The sequence below is a fragment of the Aulonocara sp. 'chitande type north' Nkhata Bay genome, linkage group LG16 (assembly GCF_057382095.1).
Source record: "Aulonocara sp. 'chitande type north' Nkhata Bay isolate Kocher_YH1m ecotype deep benthic linkage group LG16, A_spYH_male_GT1.1, whole genome shotgun sequence".
Classification (NCBI taxonomy): Eukaryota; Metazoa; Chordata; class Actinopteri; order Cichliformes; family Cichlidae; genus Aulonocara; species Aulonocara sp. 'chitande type north' Nkhata Bay.
Window position 1 is genome coordinate 29,279,373 of NC_141359.1, and position 24,265 is coordinate 29,303,637.

Consider the following 24,265-nt stretch of genomic DNA (forward strand, 5'->3'; position numbering starts at 1 on the left):
TCCAGTGTTAGCATACAAATGCATACAGAAACTCACTCCCCACATCTGGGCAGCCTTCTGGTACAATTTACAAAGTAAGCCATATTTTTTTGTAAGATAATTGATAAAAATGCTTCACAAACAACCAACGCTAAAGACGCAATATCTAGTTCAGTGAATGAAATTAGCTTAGGGTATGTCATCAACTTGTGGCCTTGTCGATACACACATTACAGAAAGTTACCTTGCCCAATGCAACTTTAACCCTTATTATAACAGGGTGAGTTACTGAAAAATCTCTGCCTGTAAAGTTGTGAGAAAAAGACAGCCAAAACCATTTATGTATCACAGGATAAACATGTTTATTTATAAAGTCTGGTATTTTAAAATGGGACCATATAGCCTCAAGTGGACATTAGAGGAACAGTTTTCTTTTTTTTTTTTAAACCTCATTGTTATCTTCATTTTTCAAGTTGCTGATTGATAAACCAGTGGTGGTTCCACACTCTACTCAAGTGGCGATGCTAATCAGTGTTTCTATGACCAAAGGATACAGCTTCAATTGCATTCCTATTTCCCTAAGAAGGTTCTTTAAAAAATAAAATCCTCTGTGCATAGTGTATCTGAAGCTTGGGTTGCATGAATGATGTCGTTATTTATTTATTAGTTTTTTAGAGAGAAATTGTTCGTGTGCAGCTTAAAGACACATATTTATACATATATGTGTGTATTTGTTGTATGTATTGAGATTTGACCCAGATTTGTACACTTTTGTTTTAGGGGTTTAAGATAAAATGTTTCGGAATGGCAGTTCAAACGTCATCACTGATCACCTGCTGTGCTAATCCCTTGATTTTGCCACGCATTCTCCTCCTGTGTCTGTGCCCTTTTCTCTCTTTCTCTGTCGGTCGTTCTCTCCATCCATCTGGGTATCACTGATCCATCCAACAGAGTGAAGAAGAGCTGTGGAAATCCCACCTCACCCATCATAGCCCCTTGACTTTCTTTATTTGCATACAAACATATTTCAGCTTGTAGTTAGATGTCAGGGGTTTATAGAAGAATACAGAGTATAATCACGTCTTATATCCTACAGTGATTCAAGATTTATGCTTGGCAAATAGGAGAATGAGATGCATAGATTCTGGAGTCCTGTGGGAGATTTGGTGACAATCTATTGCAAATGATACAGCATTAAAAAAAATCATTGTTCTGCTGGTGTATTTGATAGATTATAGTGCTCTATTGTAAAAATGAGATATTCCTGAGCCAGAACTATCTGCCTTGTTGTGCAGGATATAAGGCTCATGACTATGATTACTAATAAGTCACTGTGTAATTTTTCTAAGCTAAAATAAAGTTGAAATTAATAACTGTTTAAAGATTTTGTAACGTGTGGCTAAATCACAGGCTGCAAGACTAAAAAGGTCGATTGAATCGCGGCAACATTTGGGGTTTGTTGAGGCACGCTTGGCTTCATGACTTCTTGGGTTTATCTGTGAAGAGAAGACATAAAAAAAACCCGACACACAGTTGTTACTAGACTGCAACAGCTTCACAATCACCCCATGAAGGGATTTGTGCAATTTTTTCCGTGTTGCTACCTTAAAGCTGTAAAGCTTGATGTGCTTTATGGCTGCGACTCCCACTGATTGTGCTGAGATCTCATTTCACACATGAACGTCTCTCTCTGCTGTGTGTGTGTCCATACACTCCGTAGTTAGTGCCTTAACATTACACTTCTGCTCGCCCTGGGCTACATCACACAGTGAAGGAAGGGAATGGGATAGACAGATAAATGAAAATGTAGGGGAGAAAGTGGTGCAGGAAACCACTGAAAATGAAAAAGAAGAGAGAGGCCTTTTTCCCCACACTTTTTTCATGCTTAATTCTATTTTAAATCATAATTAAATGCACTTCTGTATGTAGAATATGTTGCACAAGCATGAACTACTTGTGGACAGAAATCTTTAGACTTTTTTTTGTTAATTTAGTGTGATTTTAAATTATTAGTACTGAAAATCTTTGCTTTGCAGCTATATTAAGCCATATTTCTATGCAATCCAGTCTTATCACAATAAGCTTGATTTCACGTTTATTGTAACTAATTACAGTGATGGTAATTAGTTACAATTAACTTGAAATTAATTGCCAAAACAGCAACATCAGAAGTAGAAAAAAATTGCAAATTTGATCCCTAAATATTGAGTTATGGTGCATTCAACTCGTTTGTACCTACAAAGCTGGAGACAGTAAAAGTCGGCCCTCTGGGTGCTTGGAGCTAGATTTATCACCACTGGGGCCCTCTGATGATGAGGCCGTTTAGTGGGGTCCCTGTAGTCCTCTGCTGATTAGCGCCAAACATCTTCCCTAATAACCTAACAAGAACAACGCCTCAGGACCACATGCCGATGCACACAGGCAACTGTGCACATGCACAGATACACATCCACACCTCCGCTGAGATTAAAAAAAAAAAAGAGCTAAGGGTTACCCATCCTCCTCTTCTTTTCCTCAAAGTCACCGGTCTCTCCTCTGCTCCAGCCATCATTTGGCATCCCTTGCTATTTCTGGGATGAGACCCCCTCCCACCTTATGTCTTCTCCTCCACTCCGTATCGCTGCCCTCCTATGTACTGACACTATGAACAAAATTGAGTTGGTTATGGTTCAAGAGTCCCGCCACCCTACATAAAGTTGGTCTCAACATTAATATGATATAAGACAATATGAATATATGAATACAAACAGGAGAGTATGCGATACCAGTCTTCTGGGGATAAAGAGGAGAGGAATGAAATTGAGAACAGAATTTATGACGCAGTGTTTTAAGCAGTGGGGTTGATGTTATAGACAGAAATCAACTCTGAGGATTGTTTCCCTGTAGTAGTTTACACATTTGTATGTTTTGGTTTTTTGAGTAGTTTATATTTTGTTTATATGTATAACTGAAAAGCATGAAAGGAAGTGCAAAAAATAAAATCAGATAAAAAGTAAAACCCCTGCATTCGAGGATGCAGTCCCCTGATTTGCTAGCTTAGGCTTATCATTGCACAAAAATAAATGTCATTTTATTTAAACTTTACTCACCATTTTTTAGTTTTAATAGGACAGATTGAAGGCTAGGATAAAACACAGCATTCACTGTGTTTAAAATCCTACAACTAGAGACGTTTATGCAACAAAAACAGTGTGGAATTTTTTAAAGCTGACAGTGCAGAGGCAGTGAGAGTCCGACAGTAATGGACCTGCTGTGCACACCCGCGATACTATTCCTACTACACCGAAGCGCCCATATTTCTAATATTTGAGTTCCAGACTCAATTTTAATTTACTAGTTTTTATTCAAGTTTACGAAAGGCTATTTTACGGAGCACAAGTGAATGCAACGCGAGAGTCCCGCCGTGACGTCACGTGGAGCCTTTGAGTCATGTCAGCTGAGGGAGGAACTTCGACAACAGAAAATCAACCAGGAAACAGAGGCTGCCAAACATCCACCGTCTCGGTCTGACGGATAAACGGCGGCGTTAACAACAGGCATCACACAACACATTAGTACAGGATTTATATTTTGTAATTAGGTTTGATACACAGCAGCAACATGGCTTCCCTGTTCAAGAAGAAGACTGTCGACGGTAAGTTTGCTCAGGGTGAAAAGCTAGCTAACTTGTTTTTAGCCCGGTTGGTCGTACAGCTTGTTCTGTTGTTCCCGTGTTAGATGAGACGTCCCAATTTAACTTGTTTTACCTGTTCTGAGTCGAGCTGAGTCACACTGCTGCCCTCGACGCGCTGCTGAACTTAATGTATATATGTAGCTGTTTTACAATGTAACCTTTAAAGAAAAAAATGCGGTGTTAATTGTTACAAGTATCCTCTTGGTTTCTTTCCTTTGAACTTCACCTGTAATCGTTAGAGTTACAGGCTGTGTAAAGGTCTGTGTATAGACTCCGTTACACCATGGTTTCCAATGACTTAGAAACGGCAAACATAAGCCTTAGTTGTCATTAAGTGTACATGATATTTTTCCCTGTATGATTACTTTGCGTGTGTCGTAAATACGCCTATAAACTTTAATTTGGTTAACTTACTGTCAGTTTGTATCCTACACACAGACTGAAACTAATGCCTCATTGTGCTGTGACTAAAATGACGTCAGTTTTGTGACAAAGAGTGCAATAAAATTGTGCAATGGAAAGTGAAGCTGTTATCATATGAAGTTAAGTCATTTAAAGTGGGCTATATTCAGTTACAAAAAATGTCAAAATTCTGAATAGCCTTTCAGTCTAAAAAAGTGAGTATTTCCCCCCCAGGCTAGGTAACCACCTCAGAAGGTCAGAATGGAAAATCAGTCAAACTTACATCAAAATTAATGAATCAATTATTCACTCTCGGATACTAATTATATTAACTCCTAGGGCTGGATTTCAAGAGAAAAGGCGGACCGTGCCTCAGCTCTTTGGACCTGAAACTTATTCTTGTGGAGAATTACAAAGAAAAAATTATCAACTTTGTATTTTTGGGTTTAAAAATAGACTCTACTGGTTAAGGCAAATCTTTTCAGAGCACTCCCTGTTTACTCCTCCCATTGTTGTCATTCTAGTTTCACCCATACCGATCATCTGCATACTGTACTCACAGTGCTCTCCTGCCTCCACTCCATTTCAAGGCGCTGTCAGGTCTTCTCAGCCGTCCCCCATCCAGTACATTTCTTTCTTTTCTTTTTGTTTGACATCTTTTGCGCTCTGGACACAGGTTTCTCGTTGATGCCCTGGGTTTGGATGTGGGTCGTAGTTTCTGGTTATTTGGCAAATTTAGTAAAGGGGGGGTGGGTTGATCACCCATATTTGTAGGACGATATCCCTCCCTCTTTGAGACGTTGGCGGCACGTCACCTTATACGTATACAAGCATCGTTCTCTTAAGTGGTCCAGCATATTGACGTATCTCGATCAAGTTTGTGGGTGTTGAACTTTTCAGCAAGAATAAGGTTTTTGGGTTTTTTTGTTTTTTTTTCTGAAAGTGGTCAATGTTTTTTTTTTTCTTCCCAAAGTAGGACATTTCCTATTATATAGTAGCTCATGAATATAGACCGGAGTTAGCTATTTAGAAGTTTTCTTCTTTTTTGTTGTTGAGGTTTTTTTTTATAATTCTTTCATTCATTCATTTATTTAATGAATAAATGAATCCAGTGCACATCTGTCTTTCCTGGATGAGGGATCCACCCTTTTCTGTTTTTTTAGAGTTTTTTATTTTTTTGTTTTTCTTTTAGTTTTTCCTCATTGAAGCCTCATTGAGGCTTGAACTCTAAAAAATAGAAACCAGTTCAAAGCCCTTTGAGGCAAGTTTGTAATTTTGAGCTATATGAATAAGACTGAATGAGAATTCTTTGATTCATTTATTCATTACTCTATTTATTCTTGATTCTCACCTTTTCTGTTCTTAAGGATTTATTTAGTTTTAGAATTACTAAAAGCTTCCTGCGTTTTAATAACAGAAAAATGGAATGGATAAATCTCAAAACTATATTTAAGTCTTGAAGTAAGGTTATTGTTACACGGATTAACTGGGTCATCCCTCAGTCACACAGATTACTGCCTGACTTCATAGTCATAAATTATGTCACATGATGCCACTTTGTGTTTGTGTGGGTGGTATAGAGCTGACACTGTATTGGCATGAGCTGTCCAAGCATTTCCACAGTTGGCAGTGTCAGCATGCTCTCAGTGTGTTACTGCTCTGAGATATTTCACGTGCATCTGGGCGCAGGGTCAAACATGATTACTATTGAGGCAGTGGCTGGATGTTTGAGATTTCTTCCAATATTTGGCAGCTGCTCGCGAACCATCCTTTCTAATGTTCCAACAGCGTTGATGTTGAACAGAAAGACAAAAAAGATACCACACATGACACATACTGAGGGCATAGGTGAATATAAATAGATTTTCTTTTAGAAAGAAAATATGTTTGTCTTAAATTTTTTTTGTTGAACAAAGATCGTTGTAAAATCACACATATTGATAGTCAGTCAGAGAGGGTACGTTTACATTGGAAGTTCAGTGGTTTGAGCCACAGCTGCTCTAGTTTGCATATCTTGCATCCTTAGGGCAAGATACTAAACCCCGAATTGCTACGAGTGCATCAAAAGTGTGTAGGTTATGAGTAAAATGCACCTAATTGCATAGAAAAGGCATAAAATGAGTGCTTAATAAGAGTAGAAAAACACTATATGCTGTATATCGTTAGCTTCATAGCATAATTGCCTAAGTCATTTGACTAAGTCAATGACTTAGGCACTTATGCTATGAAGCTAACGATATGTTTCATCCAACTTATCAGACATTTTTTTTCTTTTCATTTTGTAAGTCAAAGGATTGTGGGGTGTTGTACCATCACCAAAATTCTCGCTCTCTTAAACCTTTCTAATTCTTTTCTGAAGATATAATCAAGGAGCAGAATAAGGAGCTGCGCGGCACACAGAGGCAGATCACCAGAGACAGAACAGCGCTGGAGAAACAAGAAAAACAACTGGTAGGAAGCATGCAGACAATTAAATATAAAAGCTATGAGGAACAAAACTATGTGCATTCATAGCATTTCTTTTTTTTTGTAGATTTCTACATATTGCATCAAAGCCCTTTTAGGACCCTCTGATTCCCCAACCGACACAATCCCAGCCCCAGATGCATATTAGATTGTCTTTCTACAATCTATGATTGTGCCTGATTGGCTAATGGGGTTAAATGAATAGACAAGCGATTTGGTGAGGTGGCTCTGCCTCAGGCAAGTGAGCCTATCTCTCATACACTCTCACAGAGTTAAACAATTAGGCTACATTCATCGTCGCACATAATCTAGAAGATGAAAGAAGCTGACTGTGTCCTCTCCTCAGTTGTGTTAAGTAAATATCATACAGGACATAATTACCTCCCTGGGGAACGAACATTCTTATTCTACATTAATGTCTTCCGTTAATTAGTCTCGTTTTAAAAGCTTTGTTGCAGATTCTGAATAAAAGATTAAGACAAAAAAATGGAAATGACCTATATCTGCATTTTTTAGCACGATAGAATCTTTTTTTATTTTTAAAATATTTGTGCTGCACAGCATTTGGCCGCCTGAAATGTTACTAACAGCTGGATTGAGGCTCCTTTAGCAGCACACTGTGCATCTGTTGTTCAGAAAAATCTTCAGCACTGGGCCTTGTTAATGCATTAAGGTTCCCATTTGCTAGCATGCAAAGCCCAACAGCCTCACAGTTGTTCCTGCACTATCTATCCATCACAGCCCCACCTCCTCCACCCTACCCTGACAGGCCAGTAAATAAGACATTATAAGCTTCCCGTCAGCATCAGTTCGTCGTACTCGTCTCTCTTTCCCCCGTTAATGCATTCTTAGTCTTTCTTTTTTCTTTCAGATAACACTGCAGCTGACAATATTATTGCCTTTTTTTTTGAACTAGGTCTGCTCTTTTCCCCCATGGCATTATTTGAATTGTTTACAAGCAGGGAGATACAGGTTGAACTCAAATGACCTGCTGAAGGTGTGTCTGCATTAGAGAAAGGCACAGATGCATACAGCTGAGCGAGGAAAGCCTTTAGCTTTATCAAACATTAATAATTGATTGTAATTTCCTGAAGAGAATGCTTTCAGCACATGTACGATAACTAAAAGACATATTGGCTGGCTCATCGTAACCTGGAGCTTCTCCGTTGTCTCTCGGGAATCGTGCCCACACACAGGATCCCTGTGGGGCTCGGAGTATTTTTGGCTGTGTACTGAAGCTAAAAGTGTATATGAGTAACAACTGATCTGGATGATTGTGTTTACAAATTTGTGTTTACAAACACAATGGTTTCTCTGGGACTCGGTGGATGTATTTGTTTTATGCATAAATATATATTTTTAATATGAAGAGTATCCCTAAAGTCCAATAAAATGTTTTATTTAGTGTATTATCAATGTGTTCTATATTAAAAATAAAAGCTTCTGAGAGAAATTGCAGGTGCCTAAAAGCTCCGTCTTCCCCGTATTTTCATTTTCCTGAACCTCGGGCTGGCTGTGGTGTTGAAGGTGTCGGGAAATCAGTGGCATTAATTGACATTTCTCAAAACAAAGTAGTTTCCTGGCTTCAGCTAATCTGCAGCATGTTGTTTTAGAAAGGCCATCCCTGAACACTCAATTTTACTCAATTTATATGGGCAAACACAAGCACATCAGCTCTAAATATAATGCTTATTTACAATATTAGGCAGATAACCAGGAGACAATGGTGCATTTCAGCAGCCTCAATCAATTAGTTCCAGATGTGGACAGTATATCTTAATGAGAATTTTTGATTCCCTGTTTTCTGCCAGTTCTTAGAATTTTCTTTTATGTTATGTCTATACTCACGCTTGGTAAATTTGCACATTGACCATGCATACACACACTCATAATGCCAAAAAAAAAAAAAGACAGAGGTGAGGAGTCATATCATATTCTTCTTTCCTTCTCCAGGAAGCAGAGATCAAGAAAATGGCAAAGAGCGGTAACAGGGAGGCTTGTAAGATTCTCGCCAAGCAATTAGTTCAGCTGAGGAAGCAGAAGACCCGGACGTACGCTGTCAGCTCCAAGGTCACCTCCATGTCTACGCAGACAAAGCTCATGAACTCCCAAATGAAGATGGCCGGTGCCATGTCTACCTCAGCCAAGGTAAAATGCTAAACCCTGTCAATCAGTACAGCTCATTTTGAATTAGAAATATGGATACAGTGCAGCATATACAAAGTGAACAAGTCCCTACTTCAACATACTTTGTGCCATTGCCGTTAGACAGTCTGTATGAACAAGGTGTTGCTATCTAATGGAAAAGTTAAATTTGTTTTCCACACAAGCTAAGTTCAGTGTGTACACACATTAATATTCTAGTGTGGCAATTAAAGTATTAATGTGGGATCTGTTCATGTTTAAAACCCGAGCCTTGTAGCACTGTTGTTAATGAAGTATGAGAGGTACTAATTGGCCAGGAGCGATGTACTGTACAGAGTCACACTGAGCAAACATAGACAGGTCAAATATAATTAGGCTTTAAATTAATGGCGTGTGTTCAAGTTTACGCGAGGCTGTGGCTATGTCACAAAGAATGTGTTAATTATATTCTGTCAGATACACATTTTGTTTAGACACAGACGCACACAGGAAAGTTGCAGCTTTGATGTGTCTTCAGTAGAAAGTGATGCATTCTCCATCACCTTTCTCCTGAGCTTTAGATTTGCATGATTTTGAGAAGCTTGTCAGTTGAGACGTTGATGTATCAGGTATTGTGTCAGACTCAGGTCTGAAAGTAGGCCATGTTTGTGCTGATCTTTCACAGGAAGTTGGTCTGTCTTTAGGACTCGCATAATTCTGTGATGATAAATGATATCAAAGCAAATTTACTTGAGGTTGAGGATCGAATATTTTGTGAAATGTCTAAAGTTTAAAAGGTAAATTACCTCGAATAGTTTGTGCAACTAAAGTTCATGCTATCATGTTGAGCATAATTAGAGGTTTCTACATCGTGAAGAGTGTTATTTCTTGGCAGTAGCACCTAAAAAGATAGATTCTCATACGTTCCTTAAATGTTTGCAGACAATGCAAGCAGTGAATAAAAAGATGGATCCACAGAAGACACTGAAAACCATGCAGGACTTCCAGAAGGAGAACATGAAGATGGGCATGACAGAGGATATGAGTAAGAACACAATGCACTTGGCAAAACAAGTTTGGGAAGATATATGGGAATAGTGTGAGAAGTGATGTGTGCTGCAAAATATGCAGCAAAGGCAAAATATGTTTGTGGGATGTTTTTCAGAAGAAACACTGACGCTTGTTTTTGTTTTTTTTGTATGCAGCAGCCGTCTTGCTCTAAAGTCCAAACTTGTGACTGGAAATCAATTTGACTGACTTTTCTGTCCTTATCTTCTTCCTTCCTGTCTCACTATCTGTTCAGTCAATGACACTTTGGATGAGATCTTTGAAGAATCTGGAGATGAAGAGGAATCTCAGGACATTGTCAACCAGGTTCTGGATGAGATTGGCATTGAGATCTCAGGGAAGGTAAGAAATTCAAAAACCACATCTCTCCTACATCCATCAACTTTATAGACATCACAATAGCGCATAATGCCCAAGTAGAAAAACAATCTTAACATTTTACCATTTAGTCTCAGATTTAACTGCACATTTTCAGATGTAGATGCACTTAATGGAGCACACAGCCCCTAGCAAGATGAACAATAAATGGTCCACATGGCTTTTACTCTGCTTTTAAAATGTATTCCAGCTGCCACATGGTGGGGCTAGCCCTCAGCTCTTCTAGCTCTGTTCCTTGTTTTTTTCCCTCTTTGTAACTGCCAGGCTGTCCGTCTGCCGTGTGTCTGGCTCCCCCTGGGGTGCTGCATGAGTTATTACCTCACACAAAACAATGCACAAACCGACAAATCTCCCAAAAAAGCCCCCAGCAGGAGTGGCAGTTTTTTAAAAAAAAAGCTCATCAGACTGTCTCAGGGTTTTTTGGGTGGGGTTTTTGTTTTGTTTTTGTGGGTTTTTTTGGGAGGGATAGAGACACACAGGATGCTCTTTAAAAAGTAAAAGTAATCCAACGGCTTCATAAAATAACAAGATTCACAAACTACGGTAGTTTGGAAAATCTACCATAATAAAATAATCATCCATATGTTACTTCTATTGTTACTGGGATAATTATGTGTCTACTGATAGTAAGTAGTCAGCTGGGAAGCTAACAAAGGCTGTGAATAGTTTCAGTTTTTTTCTGCAAATAAAAAGTAACCGGCATAAAATTAATCATGCCTTTTGGTGTCGAGTACCAGATTGTTTCAGCATCTTTTATAGGATGCAGTAATTGATCTTTAACAAACCCAAACAACTGCACTTTTTATGTAAAGTAAACTTTACAGTTAATTGACAAAATTGTGACTCAGTTTGAACAGCAAGCAGCTGTACATCGTAGACGGTCTCGAAACAAGTAGCAGCTCTGCGATTGAACGTGTGTATTTTGAAGTTGATGTGGCTGCTAATGGGGTTTTCTACCCATGTGTGATTCCAGATGGTGAAAGCTCCAGCTGCAGGAAAAAGTGTCCCCGGTGCTGCTGCCTCCTCCAAAGCCACCATCTCTGACGACGAGATTGAAAGACAGCTCCGAGCTCTGGGAGTCGACTAGGTTTCGTCTTCGTATTAATGTTCAAATTGTTAGAAACACTGGTTTTGTCATGGTTCGAGCGTACACACTCACACACTTACACACACGCACACACATACACATACGTTTATTAACACATACATATTGTCACATTCGCCTTAGAGATCATTATGGCAGAACATGTGATCTATTTATGTGAAAATAATATTTATTACAACATCGAAGAGGCCACATCTCAAAGGTGGACCAGCAGTTGATGTTTCACCTGAAAAACTGATTACGCTGTTGTTTACCACCCATCTGTCTTTATAAGGGCTACAAGTGTATGAGATCTTGGAATTGGCTTTTCCCTTCTGGTGTTTTGGTCAATCTTGAATTAGTCCTATAATCTCGGTCTGCTTTTATACGATTGAAGAAGGATGGTCTTTCTTCAGGAAGTTTTAATGAATAAAACATGGTAATTAAAAAGCAGCTTTGGGGATGTCAATAAGCAGATGGAACTTGTATTTTTTTCCAACTCAGACTATTTATGTGCTATCTTTGTTGCCATTGGTAAAATTAAAACCAATTGAATCCACTTTCTCTGAGGCAAACTTTCCATTTTAAGGCATTCTTTTGTCAAATTTGCAATGTTTTATGGATAAAATGCCTCTGTTTGATTTCTTTCTCATCCTGAGATATTCGAGATAAGACAGACACTTAATCATGCTAACTAGCTAAATCATTACCAAGATTTTTTAGGTTTGCCACCATAGGTACTGCAGACAGACATATGCATGTGAAACATGTAACTAATATCTTCGGGCTGGGGTCAGGCTTTCAATTTACGTGCATGAAATGAAAAGACAAATTGATCCGAGAGCAAACTGGCTAGCATTTTTGTGATATTGTACAGATTATAAAATTAAATAAAGTTGAGATTAAAAACACAATTTAGGGCTAATGAAAGACTGGCATGTCAAAGAGATTTCAATCCATAATTAAAGCCAGAGGCTTCTGGGTTGACGTTTGATTTACACAGAGATCGTAAGGTGGTACTGATCCTGCAGTCCCTCTACTCTTTCAGCTGCTGTGCAGTTGCTGTCATTTGTTTTTTTTGTTTTTAAGCTGCCTCACTCACAGAAACACAGACACTAAAGGAACGAAATGATGGAAACGTTTGCTAATATAACACTGTGATTGAGGAGATTTCTTCTCTTCTCCAGCTGAAGCAGGTTTTTCCTTTACAGTAATTTGTCAGCGTCAGCCGTTCCAGGCTTCGTGACAGTGACAGCCATATCTGCTCAACGTTTTATCTGTTTGTGCCCCCTCGTTTAGACTCCCTTTGCCAAAATAAACCGAATAAGATTCATTCTTGCGTATGTCTGAAATCTACAAGTCATAATTCTTTGAATTTTTGTCAAAAAAATTTGTTCCTTAACCTTACACCAATCTGTTGTGATTGAGAACAGAATCAGTTAACAGACATTTTTTGAGTGCAGTTCTACAATAGGATATTACCATGCATTTTGTGTATGTATACTCATTTTGTTTCCTTCTTATTGTAAAGTGTAAAGGGTGTATGGCTTTTATAAGGAATAAAGTTTCCTCAGGTATGATCGGATCTTTTTTCATTTTCAGTCTCCACTTTATCTCCCCCCCCCCCTTCTTTTTCATTAAAGTTGTATTCAAGGTTTTTTAAGGCTTCGCTTCAAACCGAGCAACACAAAGAGGTATATATCTTTTTTGCTGTCTTTAAAGACAGACATCAGTTTCCATTCATTTCCATATAAATGACAGACTCAGACAATAGTTTGCTGAAATTCTTTTTTTTTTTTTTTAAACCCCCCCCCAACTGCAGAACAGTTTAAAAAAAAAAAAGTGCATGGTAATGCAATATAAGTGCATTATCAGGCAATGAAAAGTAACTTATTATTTTGGAGCCAAATAAATTTTGACTGTTAAATGATGCATGATGATCCATCTGATGAAGAGTTGAATAGAGTATCAAACAGAAGCGCAAACACACCGACACATAACACATGCATATATTTTAGCCACGTTTATGGATTTACTTATATAAAAATTACATGGTACCCATTCAGCTCTCTGAATACATGAACTGTGGGGGGGAAAAGGAGTAGATATGAGAAAAACTTTAAGGCTAAATGCATCTGGACGACTGCCTTCAGAAGCTTCTTAGTAGTTTTATAGTAAGCATGCTGTGCCTGTAACTTTGCTGTGTAGACACTCAGAGGAGTGACAGCAGTCGGTGTGACCCTGCAGCATTTATTTCCCCTGGCAGCGCTCCCGTTATACAGCCTTACATTAGTCACAGTGAAAACCACTCATTTCTGAATTTAAGTGTCTTGTATGTTTATTTATGAATCTCCAGTGAGACATTCACAACATATTATGTAGTACTACAGTAAAAATGAGAGACGGCACTCGTACTGTAGTTATGAATTGTGGGTTACTGCTTGCTACATATGCAGTGAATTGACTGAGCTTTGAGTGCCTGGGAACTGAAAGGAGCAATTTGATAAAGAAAAGGGCAGATATTTGCCATATTTTTATATTTTCAGTATAATAAACACCCTTTAAATCAGTCTGTTGCCAGTCCTATATCACATTTTCTAGTTTTTTTTTTACAATAATTATTGGCTTCTGATGCAAATTTAAAAGAATAAAAACATCCTTATACTTTTAGGTGCTTTCTTCTTCTTACGAAAGGCGTGGCGTTTCCGTTTCTTTCCCATCAGTCACCTCAACCAGGTCAGAGTTGTGACTGGCTGGTGTTCTTCTTTGTATGACACTTTATCAAGGCAGCAACGACAAAAGCAAAAACATCAACATCTATCTTACATCAGGGAAACAGAAGACTGCATATCCATTTGCTGTCAAAAAGTTTCCTATGTCCCTGGCTTCATCCCATAAATCACAGAGCTTGTGCACAGTAAAGTAGCCTGACATAATAAATTAGCTCTCAAATAAATAGGTTGTTGTAAAGTTTTTAAATATATTACTGTTTTGACTGCAACTACATTCATTTGGCTAAAGCATTTTTCTTAAGACTGACAGCTAATAAAAAAAAAGGGACATAAAGGCACCAAAAAATACACAAACACAACTACAACAGGGAGTTCTGTGGTTAAATATAGATGTAAATGTAGAACACTTCATTTCATCAACAATAAAACTTCTTTTTGTAGGAAAAAAAGGACAAAATCAATAATGGTATTGCTTTCTTTCAGAAAGGTACAGAGCTGATCTTTATGAGCACTTGTCTGTACTCTGATGCTGATGTATTAAATGAGATTTGGTTTGTGTGGTTAATATACTTTCAGCAGTTGTATAGCAAACAAGGCACAGCCAATATTCAGTACATTTAAATGTCAAGACTGGCAGGTGCAGCATCAAGACAGCAGTTCATATGCAGTTATTGAAAACCTTTTATCTTCACAGTTTCAACTTCAAACAACAAGGAAATAATGGCCGGGCTGCTCTTTGACATTTATGTCTCCTGTTTAAAATTGCAATTTTAAATAAAAACAGACATTTATATATTACATTCAGAAAATCTAACAGAGAGACATATCTGTGCAAAGACAACAGACAAAGATAAACTTTTTATGGCAAACTTGGTCTTATATAAATTCTCTTGTCAGTATTAAGTCAGTGAAGCAGCCGCTTAACGCTGGGCAAAAGAAGCTTTATCTGTTTTCAGCAGGGTAAAATTCTCCTGTGGCATTTGGAATAATTGCTATTGGACATGTCAGATTTGAAAAGAGCACATTTTTAACCACGGTCACAAACGAGCCTCTCTCACATCGAACCTCGAATTATGTCATTGCTCTTTGCGTTTTACTCATCTGTGCTATGCAGTTCGGACTGATTTTGGTCAAACACGAGCTGAGGTTAAGGCTGGTTTTAACACGTTTTTCCCTTTGGCGTCGGTTGCAGAACCAAACTCTGACCACTTCCTTCTCCAGATGGAGGCTTTTGGCTATCCGGGCTATTTCCTGAGAGGATGGCTTACTTTTCTCCACAAAGCTGTGCTCAAGGGCCTCCTTAGCTCCAAGGCTACAGAGTGAAACAAGGGAGAGGGGGAATAAAAAAAAAGATTATGAGTTCACTTGGTAAATGGCATATTTTGTACGTTTGATCTTTACAGTACACACCTGATAGTTGTTCTCCTTTTTCTCTTCCGTTCATTCATTCCTATTTTGTCATTGTACAAAGCTGCAAGAAACAACAGTAGGTTCTGTAAGGACATAAGGATACATCTTTCTGGCTGATTGCTAGTGTAACCCATAACTTCCCCTAGACTGATTTAGCGTGTCACCACATCAAATATCATTATATGACCTTGGTCATAAAATAAATCTGGTGTTGAGGAGGCCACTAATATGACAGAAAAACACTTCTTTGACACACACGGTGCATCTGTTTATTTGAAATTCTTTTTCTTTGTTGTAATCTGGAAAGTTGTAGCTCTTTACACCTAAGTAATCAGATAAAATGTGAGACTAAAAAATCAATCTGATGTATGCATCATGTGATGAGCATTACAAGCGATTCGTTTGAAAAGGATGTAAGACTAAAAGTGTTGGCAAACACTGTCCAAGATGAGGCATAACTAATTAGATCTTAGTAATCACCCAAGAAAGCATTACTTTAAAATATTTTTTTTAAGAGACATTAAAAGAGACTGAATCCGAAGGATACATTTTACCTTGCTGAATAGATAAACGCTACCCTCAAATAAATACTCTCAAAGGGTTGTGAGTTGAGTGGATACGTGTGACTCACCACCCGCCAGCTCAGCTTCATCAAGCCATTTAGCCAGAATGGCCTTGAGTTTGCAGGCGTTCTTAAAGCTCAGCTGCAAATTTTCAAAACGGCAGATCGTGGTCTGGCTGAACTCTGAACCATGCACGGCAGCGAGCGCCTCCCCTACATTAGTCTGAGTGTACCCTGCGGGTCAAAATGAAACAGAAATACTTTATAAAATACACGCAGCACAGAGGAGTAGAGGAGTGGGAAAAAAAGATAAAACCATCTGTAGTGAAGCGTCTCATTGCTGCAGCTGAACAGTGAGATAAATTTGTATTAATCATACCGAGTTTGATCCTCCGTATTTTGAAGTCATTTGCAAACATCTCCAACTCTCGTATCTGCGGTGAATCCATGGCAGGCGCGTCCTCTGGGTCCCGCATACTCTTCCTTTGGCCGTCACTTTTTATCTCTCCGCTTGGGCCCCCTGGGGCCTCATCAGTTGAAAGAAGGGCCGAGGGCAGTGAAGAGAAACCGTGGCTTAATGCACAAGAGCCGCTGCTTAGGCCATGATCCGGAAACTTGTACAAGCAAGAAGTAAGAGATCCTAGCAAAACAGAGAGTGACAGAGAGCAGAAAGAGAGGGGAAATTTGTTGGTAGGGAACAACGGAACAGCTGGGATGTGGAAATTAATATTTTAATGTGAGTTTTTTTCAATCTTTTTGCTACGATAGACAATATTGGATAACAGTAACTCTTTGAAAAAATGAAGGTTTAAATGTAATCAGAACATTTTCCTTCTATAAATAAAAAGTCTTCATAGTGTGAAGCACCGTGTAGATCATGTATAACTTTACCTCTCCAGTGAAACATCATTGAAGTTGCCCTTATTAGTACATCTGCAGACTGGCAGGCGCAAACAGTTTTATGTCAGTGCATATTTGTGGTGTATGGAATAAAAGTAAAGGTTTCTTTTTGAAGTCCCACACTTGGTTGGTATGATGACACCTGAGCCAGTTCCATTTACTGATAAAAGCTGTAAGATTTAAAAAAAAGAAGGAAAAAAACCCTCCTATGTGACATGAGTGCTTAAATAAGCGAATGTGTTTTCAGGGGCTTGGTGAATAGATATTCTTTTAACTGTCACTTAAAACAATAAATTGCAGTGTAGCCATAATTTAATGAACTCGTCTTTCCGCAGTCCCCTCGTCCTTGGCTTTGGTGTTGCGGCACGAAGCCGGCTTTCCTTCATATACCTTTTTTAAAGGCTCGCTGCTCAGCTGTGAGCAAACATCTCACAACCATCTGACAAGAGGTTTGTATTTACTTGTGTTACAATTTTCAAGATGATTCATTATTGCTACAGGTGGCTGTTAGTGTTAAGTGGTAAGCTGGAGTGGAGCTCTTGCTGCTAATCACTAATGACAGATTAATGACAGATGACTGCCACGGTACCTCATGGGTGGATGACTAATTGTAATTTCTAATGTGATTCTGTCCTTTGCGTCACAAATCTGCACAGCTGCAGAGAAAAGAAAACAACCACTAATTAACAGCACTAAAAATATGTCAGTCTGCGTGTCGCATTTAGCATACAAGAGGAGACGTTAAGCGAGTTAGGCATGTGCAAAACAGGACTGTCTTCGCTCATGAGGGACACCGTTTTCCTTAACTGCTATCCATATTGCTGGTAATGTAAGTGAGTAATGCAACACTCCCCTCTTGTGTTACTGCAGTTGTAGTGCAAACTATATATAACTATTTTTAGACAATAATAGGATCTAATATAATAAAGGTCAGTTGGTAAGTCTCAGTTAGTTAGTTTATAATATCTGTACCCTTAGTATCCTTTTTCTTTTCACATAACTAAATGGTAAAATATTTCTTGACAGTGAACATTCACTCGGCTGACGATTTATTGGGTACACTTAAGTGTCTAATACATCCTTGCAACAAACCCTCGGCTTTGTGAAGAGTACCGTTTCGCTTTGGTTTAAACTGTTTCAGAGGTGCTGATTTAAATTTTTGGTCTTTTTGGTGTTATTGCATGCCAAATATGTTTTGTTGCGGAAGCTAGGTAAGCATGGTATTTTCAGTATTTTTACCTACTCCATTAATATTACCCAAGGTAGGCTAAAATGATTTATTAATGTGAAATTTAATCTCAGTCAATAAACATATTTGTGATCCTTTGGCTAAACTTTTCGTCAACTTTGAGCAACACTTCTTCTCTTTTTCTGCTCATCCAGTAAGGATGAGCTGCCGCTACTTTCCAAAGCAGCACATAGCAACATCTTTTCTTTTTAAACCTGACGTGACACACTGAAACAAAAGCTTCTACAGAAACTCGGATTTTAGCTCAGCTAAAATGTTGCCTGACAACAGCAGTGGTTGAGCCATTTTGGACTAGATAGAATTCACTAACCGAAATACTGACAACAGTTACAGCTGTCACGAGCCCTGTGCATGAAGTGGTGGCGAAAATAACAGCACCATCGACCCATTGCATTGTTCAGCTGGATCTATAAATCAGCTGGAGAGCAGTATGGCAGATTCTTCTCCAAAACTGTATGCATCAGTGATCTTCTCTTGTACCGAAGGTGTCAGGCAGAGGTTGGAGTTCCTCTCTCTGTTGAAATTGCTTCTTTAGGCTGCATGTACAGTATGTGTCTGCATTTGTAGCTGTAGCCTTTAGATTTCAGAGCTTTTTCCACCTAACTGCAGACGCCTCTTAAAATCAACATCCCAAAAGTGAGTGCTCCGTGTGCAGTATGCACCTTGCAGTTGTTTAGCATAGGTAAGAGGGCGTTTGGGGCTAATACTATATCCCTGAGAACAACAACAGTTTTTGGATTATTCAGCTGGAGGCATCCTGTTTTTCCCACTGAGCTGGCAAAAGGGAGAGGAATCTTCGTTGTCTCGCCCTGATGTATGCACTGATGTTCTCTGGGGAGCTTACATGCAGCTATGCTGCAGTGAACACAGCCGTTGTTTGTGTGGCAGGGAGGCAGACTGGGCAGCAAGCCCTGGTCCTTGCACATGTGGGCTTACTGACTTTGTGAAAGCACCTCACAAGCCTTTGTGTACATGGCCTTGGACCTCCCAGCAGCTATACATGTGCGCCATCCAAAAAGCTTCAACAGATTTAAGCTAAATGTGGACAGAAAGCAAACAAACACTGATTTGATGCTGTATTAAAAGCTGCTTCAACAATGTTTTGTAGTCTGAACAAGCTGGAATCCCAGAGTTGCCTTTTAGTCAAACGCAATATAATAAAGTTATGTCTTGGAGAAAACAGTTAACCGTTTACACATCTAGCGTATAGTGACCAACCTTACCTTCTGAAGCTCTATTTTAGTGCTCTATTCGCTTTAATTTCATGTCTCTTTTGATTTAAAACCAGCCGCAGTGAGGGAATTCTGGGACTTTAGTTTTTAAATGTGCTATTTGCTGCTGGGCAGGGGGTGTACTGTGGGTGTACCAGAGTGCTGTTGCTGAAAAATGTCACCATTTGCAGCTGAACACGAGGTTGATGAGACGAAAGAGACCAACTGAGGGGAACTGCAGAGTTGATAAATCACCGTGGGTTTGTAGGGCAGCACCTTTCACATCACACTTATTTGATCCACTGTTAATATAAAAATGGATTAATGCAGCTTTAAAAAATGAAAGAGGCTTTTTTCCTTTCCTCTGACCTCAGCTATCATAATTCAGGACCCCGTTTAATGACATTAACTTTTATCTCTCTCTTCTTAACTTAAACGTGTCCTTCTGCTGTCGAATGCTTTCAGCTAGTCTCATTTTATGATTCAGACGGATTTTTTACCATCAGTTTCACCGCACACATGAGATTTTTTTTTTCCTGTCTCTGCCTGGCATTGCATTGCTCTTTTCAAGCGATACAGCCTCCCTTTTTTATCATCCCACATAATTTATGTCACCTCATGTCAGTCTTGTCAAACATTGCTGTCAGAAGCTTGACACCAGTCTCAGGCAAGCTTACAGCTGTACTTTTTAAGCTGTCAGTCAGACATTTGATCATTCAGCAGTTGAGGAACAGACATCATTAAGGTGACAAATTACCTCCTGGTGGTAATAAGTGTGGGCACTTGCTGTTTAATTAATCCTAATGTACATCAGTGCAGTCTTTGACACCATAGTTCATATAATTTTTGTCAGGCCGTTTGCAGAAGTGGGCCGATGTCACCGGGTCTCTGCCCAGGTGATTAAAATCCAAACAGAGAAGTCTGTAAAAAGAAACTTCTTTATTTCTTCAGCAAAACTCTTGGGTTCATTTAGGGTCGAGTTCTTTTTTTTGTACTCTCACATGGTTATATGATATAGAATAATTCAGTTATACTTTGTCTAACTAAAAAAAATGGATCAAATCTGATATGCTTCTCTCTTTTTATCGGCTTAAGACTTTGAAGGGTTGTTTATGTTCTTTTTGTTTCTGTGTCCTTTTTCATTATTTCATATTATTCAAAAGAATCAGCATGCAGGACCTAAAGTCTGAAAGAGTGAAACTTTGATAAGGTGTCATGTTTCTTGAGGTCTGTGCTCATGTCTGGAATACAGAAACGGCAGAACTCTTTAAAATCTGGTTGGTTTACAATATCAGTTTGGCATGTTTTATATGATAAAATGATACAAACTAATAAAGGCTATAAGAACAGTATGCATTAAGGGAAATAGTGTTTTTTTTTGTTAAAGATAACTGCTATTAACTACAGTTATTAATTACATTCATGAAAAATGGCAGTTTTTCTGAAGTTTAATCACGACTAATTCGATTCCCATCCACCACAATTGTAGCAACAATCGTGACAGTGTGCAACTCCCACTCCTGACAGCAGGACAGGGAATTGGGGAGTAATCTTTGACAGTTACACTTAACAAGTGCTCTAAAAAGCTCAAGTAAGTGCGCTAAAGAGTCCACGCGAGATAATCAAGGTTGAAATTGATTTTAACTGGCAGCAGATTTAAAATTAAATGGAACATAAACACATTTTCTGCTCAATTTACTGTGTTTAACTACAGGCAAGTAGAGGGAAGGAGCAAGCGAGCGTGTGTGTGTGTGTCTGATCTTTACCTTGCAATGCATTTGCACCGCTCACCATGTTAGGGTGAGGGACACCACAGGTCTGCAAGATACGAGTCTGAGAAATACTGGCAGAGAGCATCTCCTGTGCTGCAGAGAGAGAGAGAGAGACAGAGGCCTTTATTATCGACACCACCATCGCAATTACTGTATAGTGTAATTGTCACTGCCTGCACTATACTCATCATCATCTAAACCTCTATGATAGCCATCGCTGTTAGTGTGACATTGTAATTTCAGCCTTGCTATAATCAGCATGAGTCCTGCTTTTCAGTGTCACCCTTCAATACGACAGCTGACTTTTTCCTTCAGAAACTTGCCTAAAAGTCTCGACTCTGCCGATTTATCCGCACCTGACACTTTGTGAACTTGTCTTCAGTTAGCCACACCTGTCGTTTCTAAATGCATGGCAGCACTTTCAGTTTGCAGATCGTGACTACATAATGCCCACACATGACTGAAACAGAATAATTTTGCAAATTTGAGGCTCGATTTCAGTGCTTCCAAAACCTGGCATAGTTAGAATCGATTGTCCTTGTCCTCATCATCATAACCAACAGCACAGATCAATACTGCTCCCTCCCCCATGAGTCTTCATCAGCTTCAGTTTTTTTGTTTTTAATGTTGGCTTTGGAAATGCTGCAAAATAACATTTCCACCAGAAACAAATGTGAATCTAGTGCTGTAAAAATGATGAGATATCATTAAAGAGAATGCTACAATTTATCTTCAACCCCAAACCCACACAGTATAAAACGGAGAGATGAAGAGTAAAAGTCAAGGTTATATTAAATATCATATATTAAACACAGGCCATCCACTATTTGATAAAGCTGGTGCTTAAGACATACAAAACACACTGATAGATTTTATTGACCAACTCAACTCGTGGTTTGCCTTTTTAGTTTTCACAAATTTTTCTTCCCTAGCATCATCTCTGCTTACCTGCCATCATGCCATAGGTGGCCTGCTGGTTTGTGTAGTGACAGGGGGTGACTGGATAATGTAAGCTTGCGGGGGTGTTGCTGAGAGCATTGCCCAGGGAGGAAGTCGGGAGGTGCATGTGGGAACGCTTGGAGGGCTGACCCAGGGACAGCCCAGATGACACTGACAGAGACAAACAAAGACATTTTTTAAGTCAGGATCTGATCCGTGTGCAGTTCAATTTTAAAGCATTCCCAGACAAGTAAAGCATCTTTCTTTAACATCTTTAAGTTTGATTTCATATCAAGTGGAAGCATTTTAATGACTTGCCTACTGCAGGATGTGCACTGACTAGATGTGCACTGACAACCCTCATCACATCACATATGGAGTCAGTAGCTTTGGTTAGTTTTCAGTGAGTTCTTTTCTTTCCTTTCTTTCCTTTAATTAGACACTAAAAGGAAATCACTTACTATTAGATGCTGATAAAATAACCTTGCATAACTTTCTAAAGCACAAACTTAAATGAGTCTGTTAGGAAGAGTGGCAGAACAAAGAACACACATCAGTGCTAACTTTTCTTTAAAACTACTGCTTTACGTGCTGCTGTGATTCTAAGTGTGAGGGGGCTTGTTGTTTGTCTTCTCTAGCTGCTTTTCTTGTCTGTCCTTGCCACTTGTTGTAGCAGATGGCTCCCCTCCTCGAGTCTGGTGCTGCCCGGGGGTTCTTGTTGTTCCTGTTGGGGACTTTTTCCTTTTCTTTTTCCTTCCCACTGTAGCCAAGTACTCACTCAAAGGGATTTGTTGGGTTTCTCTTTGTATTGTTGTGAAGTGATTATTTTACAATACGGAGCACCCTGAAATGACTTTTATTGTGAACCTGCACTCCATAAATAAAACCGAATTAAATGAAGTGTATTTAAAAAAATCAAAAATAGTATTGCCTTCTAATTAAATAATTATTCATGTGTTCTGCTTCTTATGCAGTTTGGAGTTCACTCCAAGCTTTAATGAATGCTTAGTGGTATTATTAGGATGCGCTCTTGAAGTCGGTCTCGCACATAAACAATAACACTGTACAACTGAGAAGAATCAAAGCCTTGTTTATGAGTTTTCCTCCTCCTGTTATGACTGGGTTTTATTAGCATTCTGTGACCATATTTCAAGTCATTCATAGACACACTAGAAGACAAGGCAGGTCAATGTGTTTTGGAGCAACGGCCTCAAAATCTCACAAGTACTTGGCAGAAAAATAAATAAATATTTTTTCAAAATATGTTTACTCTGCTGTTATCTAAATGGTTGAATCGTGTCTTGCATGATCTAATCTTGTCTATTCTTAGCTATAACCGTCAGGAGGTTTTAAGACCCCTGGAAGTTTTCTCCACAACACTTCATCGTGGAAAAAAAAAGAATACCTTGGGGAGTTTATCATACTGATAACATATCCTCAAAGCAATTATCCACTGAGTAGAGACAGCTGGGCCAAACTATGTAGCTGATTAGATACATTTACATAATTTGGATTAGATTTGAATAAATGTATTTTTTAATTCAATCCGTTTTGCCTGTCGCCTAGACGCAGCCTTATCGGGGCACAGTTGTGTTCTGCGCCTTGATAAGGGTGATCTATGCTACGACTGCACACAGTTAGGTCATCGCTACATTTCTATGCATACATAATCTGTCACAAATGAACCCTTCCGGGATTTGTTCATGTACAGTTTCATCGCAGTGGAGAATGCCACAATACTGAATCTTCCCTTAAAAGACTCTAACAGGCCTCTCTGGTGGCCCATCTTCCTAAAGCACAGATTAAGTTTTATGACATGATGATGATAGTTTAAATCAATGAGACACACACACAAAAAAAACAATTTTCCACTTTGCAAAACAAACAACGAAAACAATTATAACAAGTTTTACAAGATAACTGAATACGTTTGCTTTACCTGCAGCGACCATGCTTTGAGCATGGGACGTGGTTGGCAGGCAGTCGGTGGTAGAGCCATGGTGCATAATGATAGGCAGGGGTGAATCTCCCGTCAGTGAGGCGAAGGAGTCACTACCAAATGCCTGACAGGCCATTTTCAACACAGCTCATCGATTGGTTTCTTGTCTTCGCTTCTCTGTCTCTTGCCTATTTTGCCCTATTTCCCATGTTGCTTTGCTTGCCCTTTGCCTTCTCTATTTGTTTCCTTACCTTCCTCTCGTGTGACTTGTTATGGATACCTTGTCTTGCCTTCTGCCTTTCGTCTTGTCTTCTTTGGCCTTCTGTAGTTCTGCTTTGTCTTTTTCTAGCTGCGTTCTAGTCTTCTTTCACTTCATG

At 39.0% G+C, this 24,265-nt stretch overlaps 2 protein-coding genes and 1 long non-coding RNA gene across 3 annotated transcripts; 1 reads left to right on the forward strand and 2 right to left on the reverse strand.

The window, feature by feature from the left end:
- Window positions 1-466: 466 nt before the first annotated feature.
- LOC147311783 (uncharacterized) lies at window positions 467-5,064 on the reverse strand. The gene is made up of 2 exons (XR_015125367.1): window positions 1,584-5,064; window positions 467-1,475 (listed from the first exon to the last, which is right to left on the reverse strand). It is a non-coding gene; the product is annotated as an uncharacterized LOC147311783 (long non-coding RNA).
- Window positions 3,391-12,754, forward strand: chmp2ba (charged multivesicular body protein 2Ba). The gene is made up of 6 exons (XM_086266613.1): window positions 3,391-3,613; window positions 6,414-6,505; window positions 8,474-8,668; window positions 9,587-9,689; window positions 9,948-10,054; window positions 11,064-12,754. Exons 1-6 carry the CDS (start codon window positions 3,580-3,582, stop codon window positions 11,175-11,177), a joined length of 645 nt encoding a protein of 214 aa, XP_086122739.1. The 5' UTR covers window positions 3,391-3,579; the 3' UTR covers window positions 11,178-12,754.
- A 2,103-nt stretch (window positions 12,755-14,857) lies between these two features.
- On the reverse strand, window positions 14,858-24,024 carry pou1f1 (POU class 1 homeobox 1). The gene is made up of 7 exons (XM_086266609.1): window positions 23,889-24,024; window positions 21,959-22,120; window positions 21,005-21,103; window positions 16,258-16,518; window positions 15,948-16,112; window positions 15,317-15,377; window positions 14,858-15,218 (listed from the first exon to the last, which is right to left on the reverse strand). The coding sequence occupies exons 1-7, from the start codon at window positions 24,022-24,024 to the stop codon at window positions 14,978-14,980; spliced, it is 1,125 nt and encodes a 374-aa protein (XP_086122735.1). The 3' UTR covers window positions 14,858-14,977.
- Between the last annotated feature and the right edge of the window lie 241 nt (window positions 24,025-24,265).

What these genes read in the sequence shown, in the direction of transcription:
- chmp2ba (XM_086266613.1), top strand. Translation starts at nt 3,580, where the DNA reads ATGGCTTCCCTGTTCAAGAAGAAGACTGTCGACG. An exon ending in CAAGAAGAAGACTGTCGACG is followed by an intron (nt 3,614 to 6,413) that starts GTAAGTTTGCTC and finishes TCTTTTCTGAAG; the next exon opens with ATATAATCAAGGAGCAGAAT. An exon ending in GGGCATGACAGAGGATATGA is followed by an intron (nt 9,690 to 9,947) that starts GTAAGAACACAA and finishes CTATCTGTTCAG; the next exon opens with TCAATGACACTTTGGATGAG.
- pou1f1 (XM_086266609.1), bottom strand. Translation starts at nt 24,024, where the DNA reads ATGGCCTGTCAGGCATTTGGTAGTGACTCCTTCGCCTCACTGACGGGA. An exon ending in AATACGGAGGATCAAACTCG is followed by an intron (nt 16,113 to 16,257) that starts GTATGATTAATA and finishes TTTGACCCGCAG; the next exon opens with GGTACACTCAGACTAATGTA. An exon ending in TGAAGCTGAGCTGGCGGGTG is followed by an intron (nt 15,378 to 15,947) that starts GTGAGTCACACG and finishes TGTTTCTTGCAG; the next exon opens with CTTTGTACAATGACAAAATA.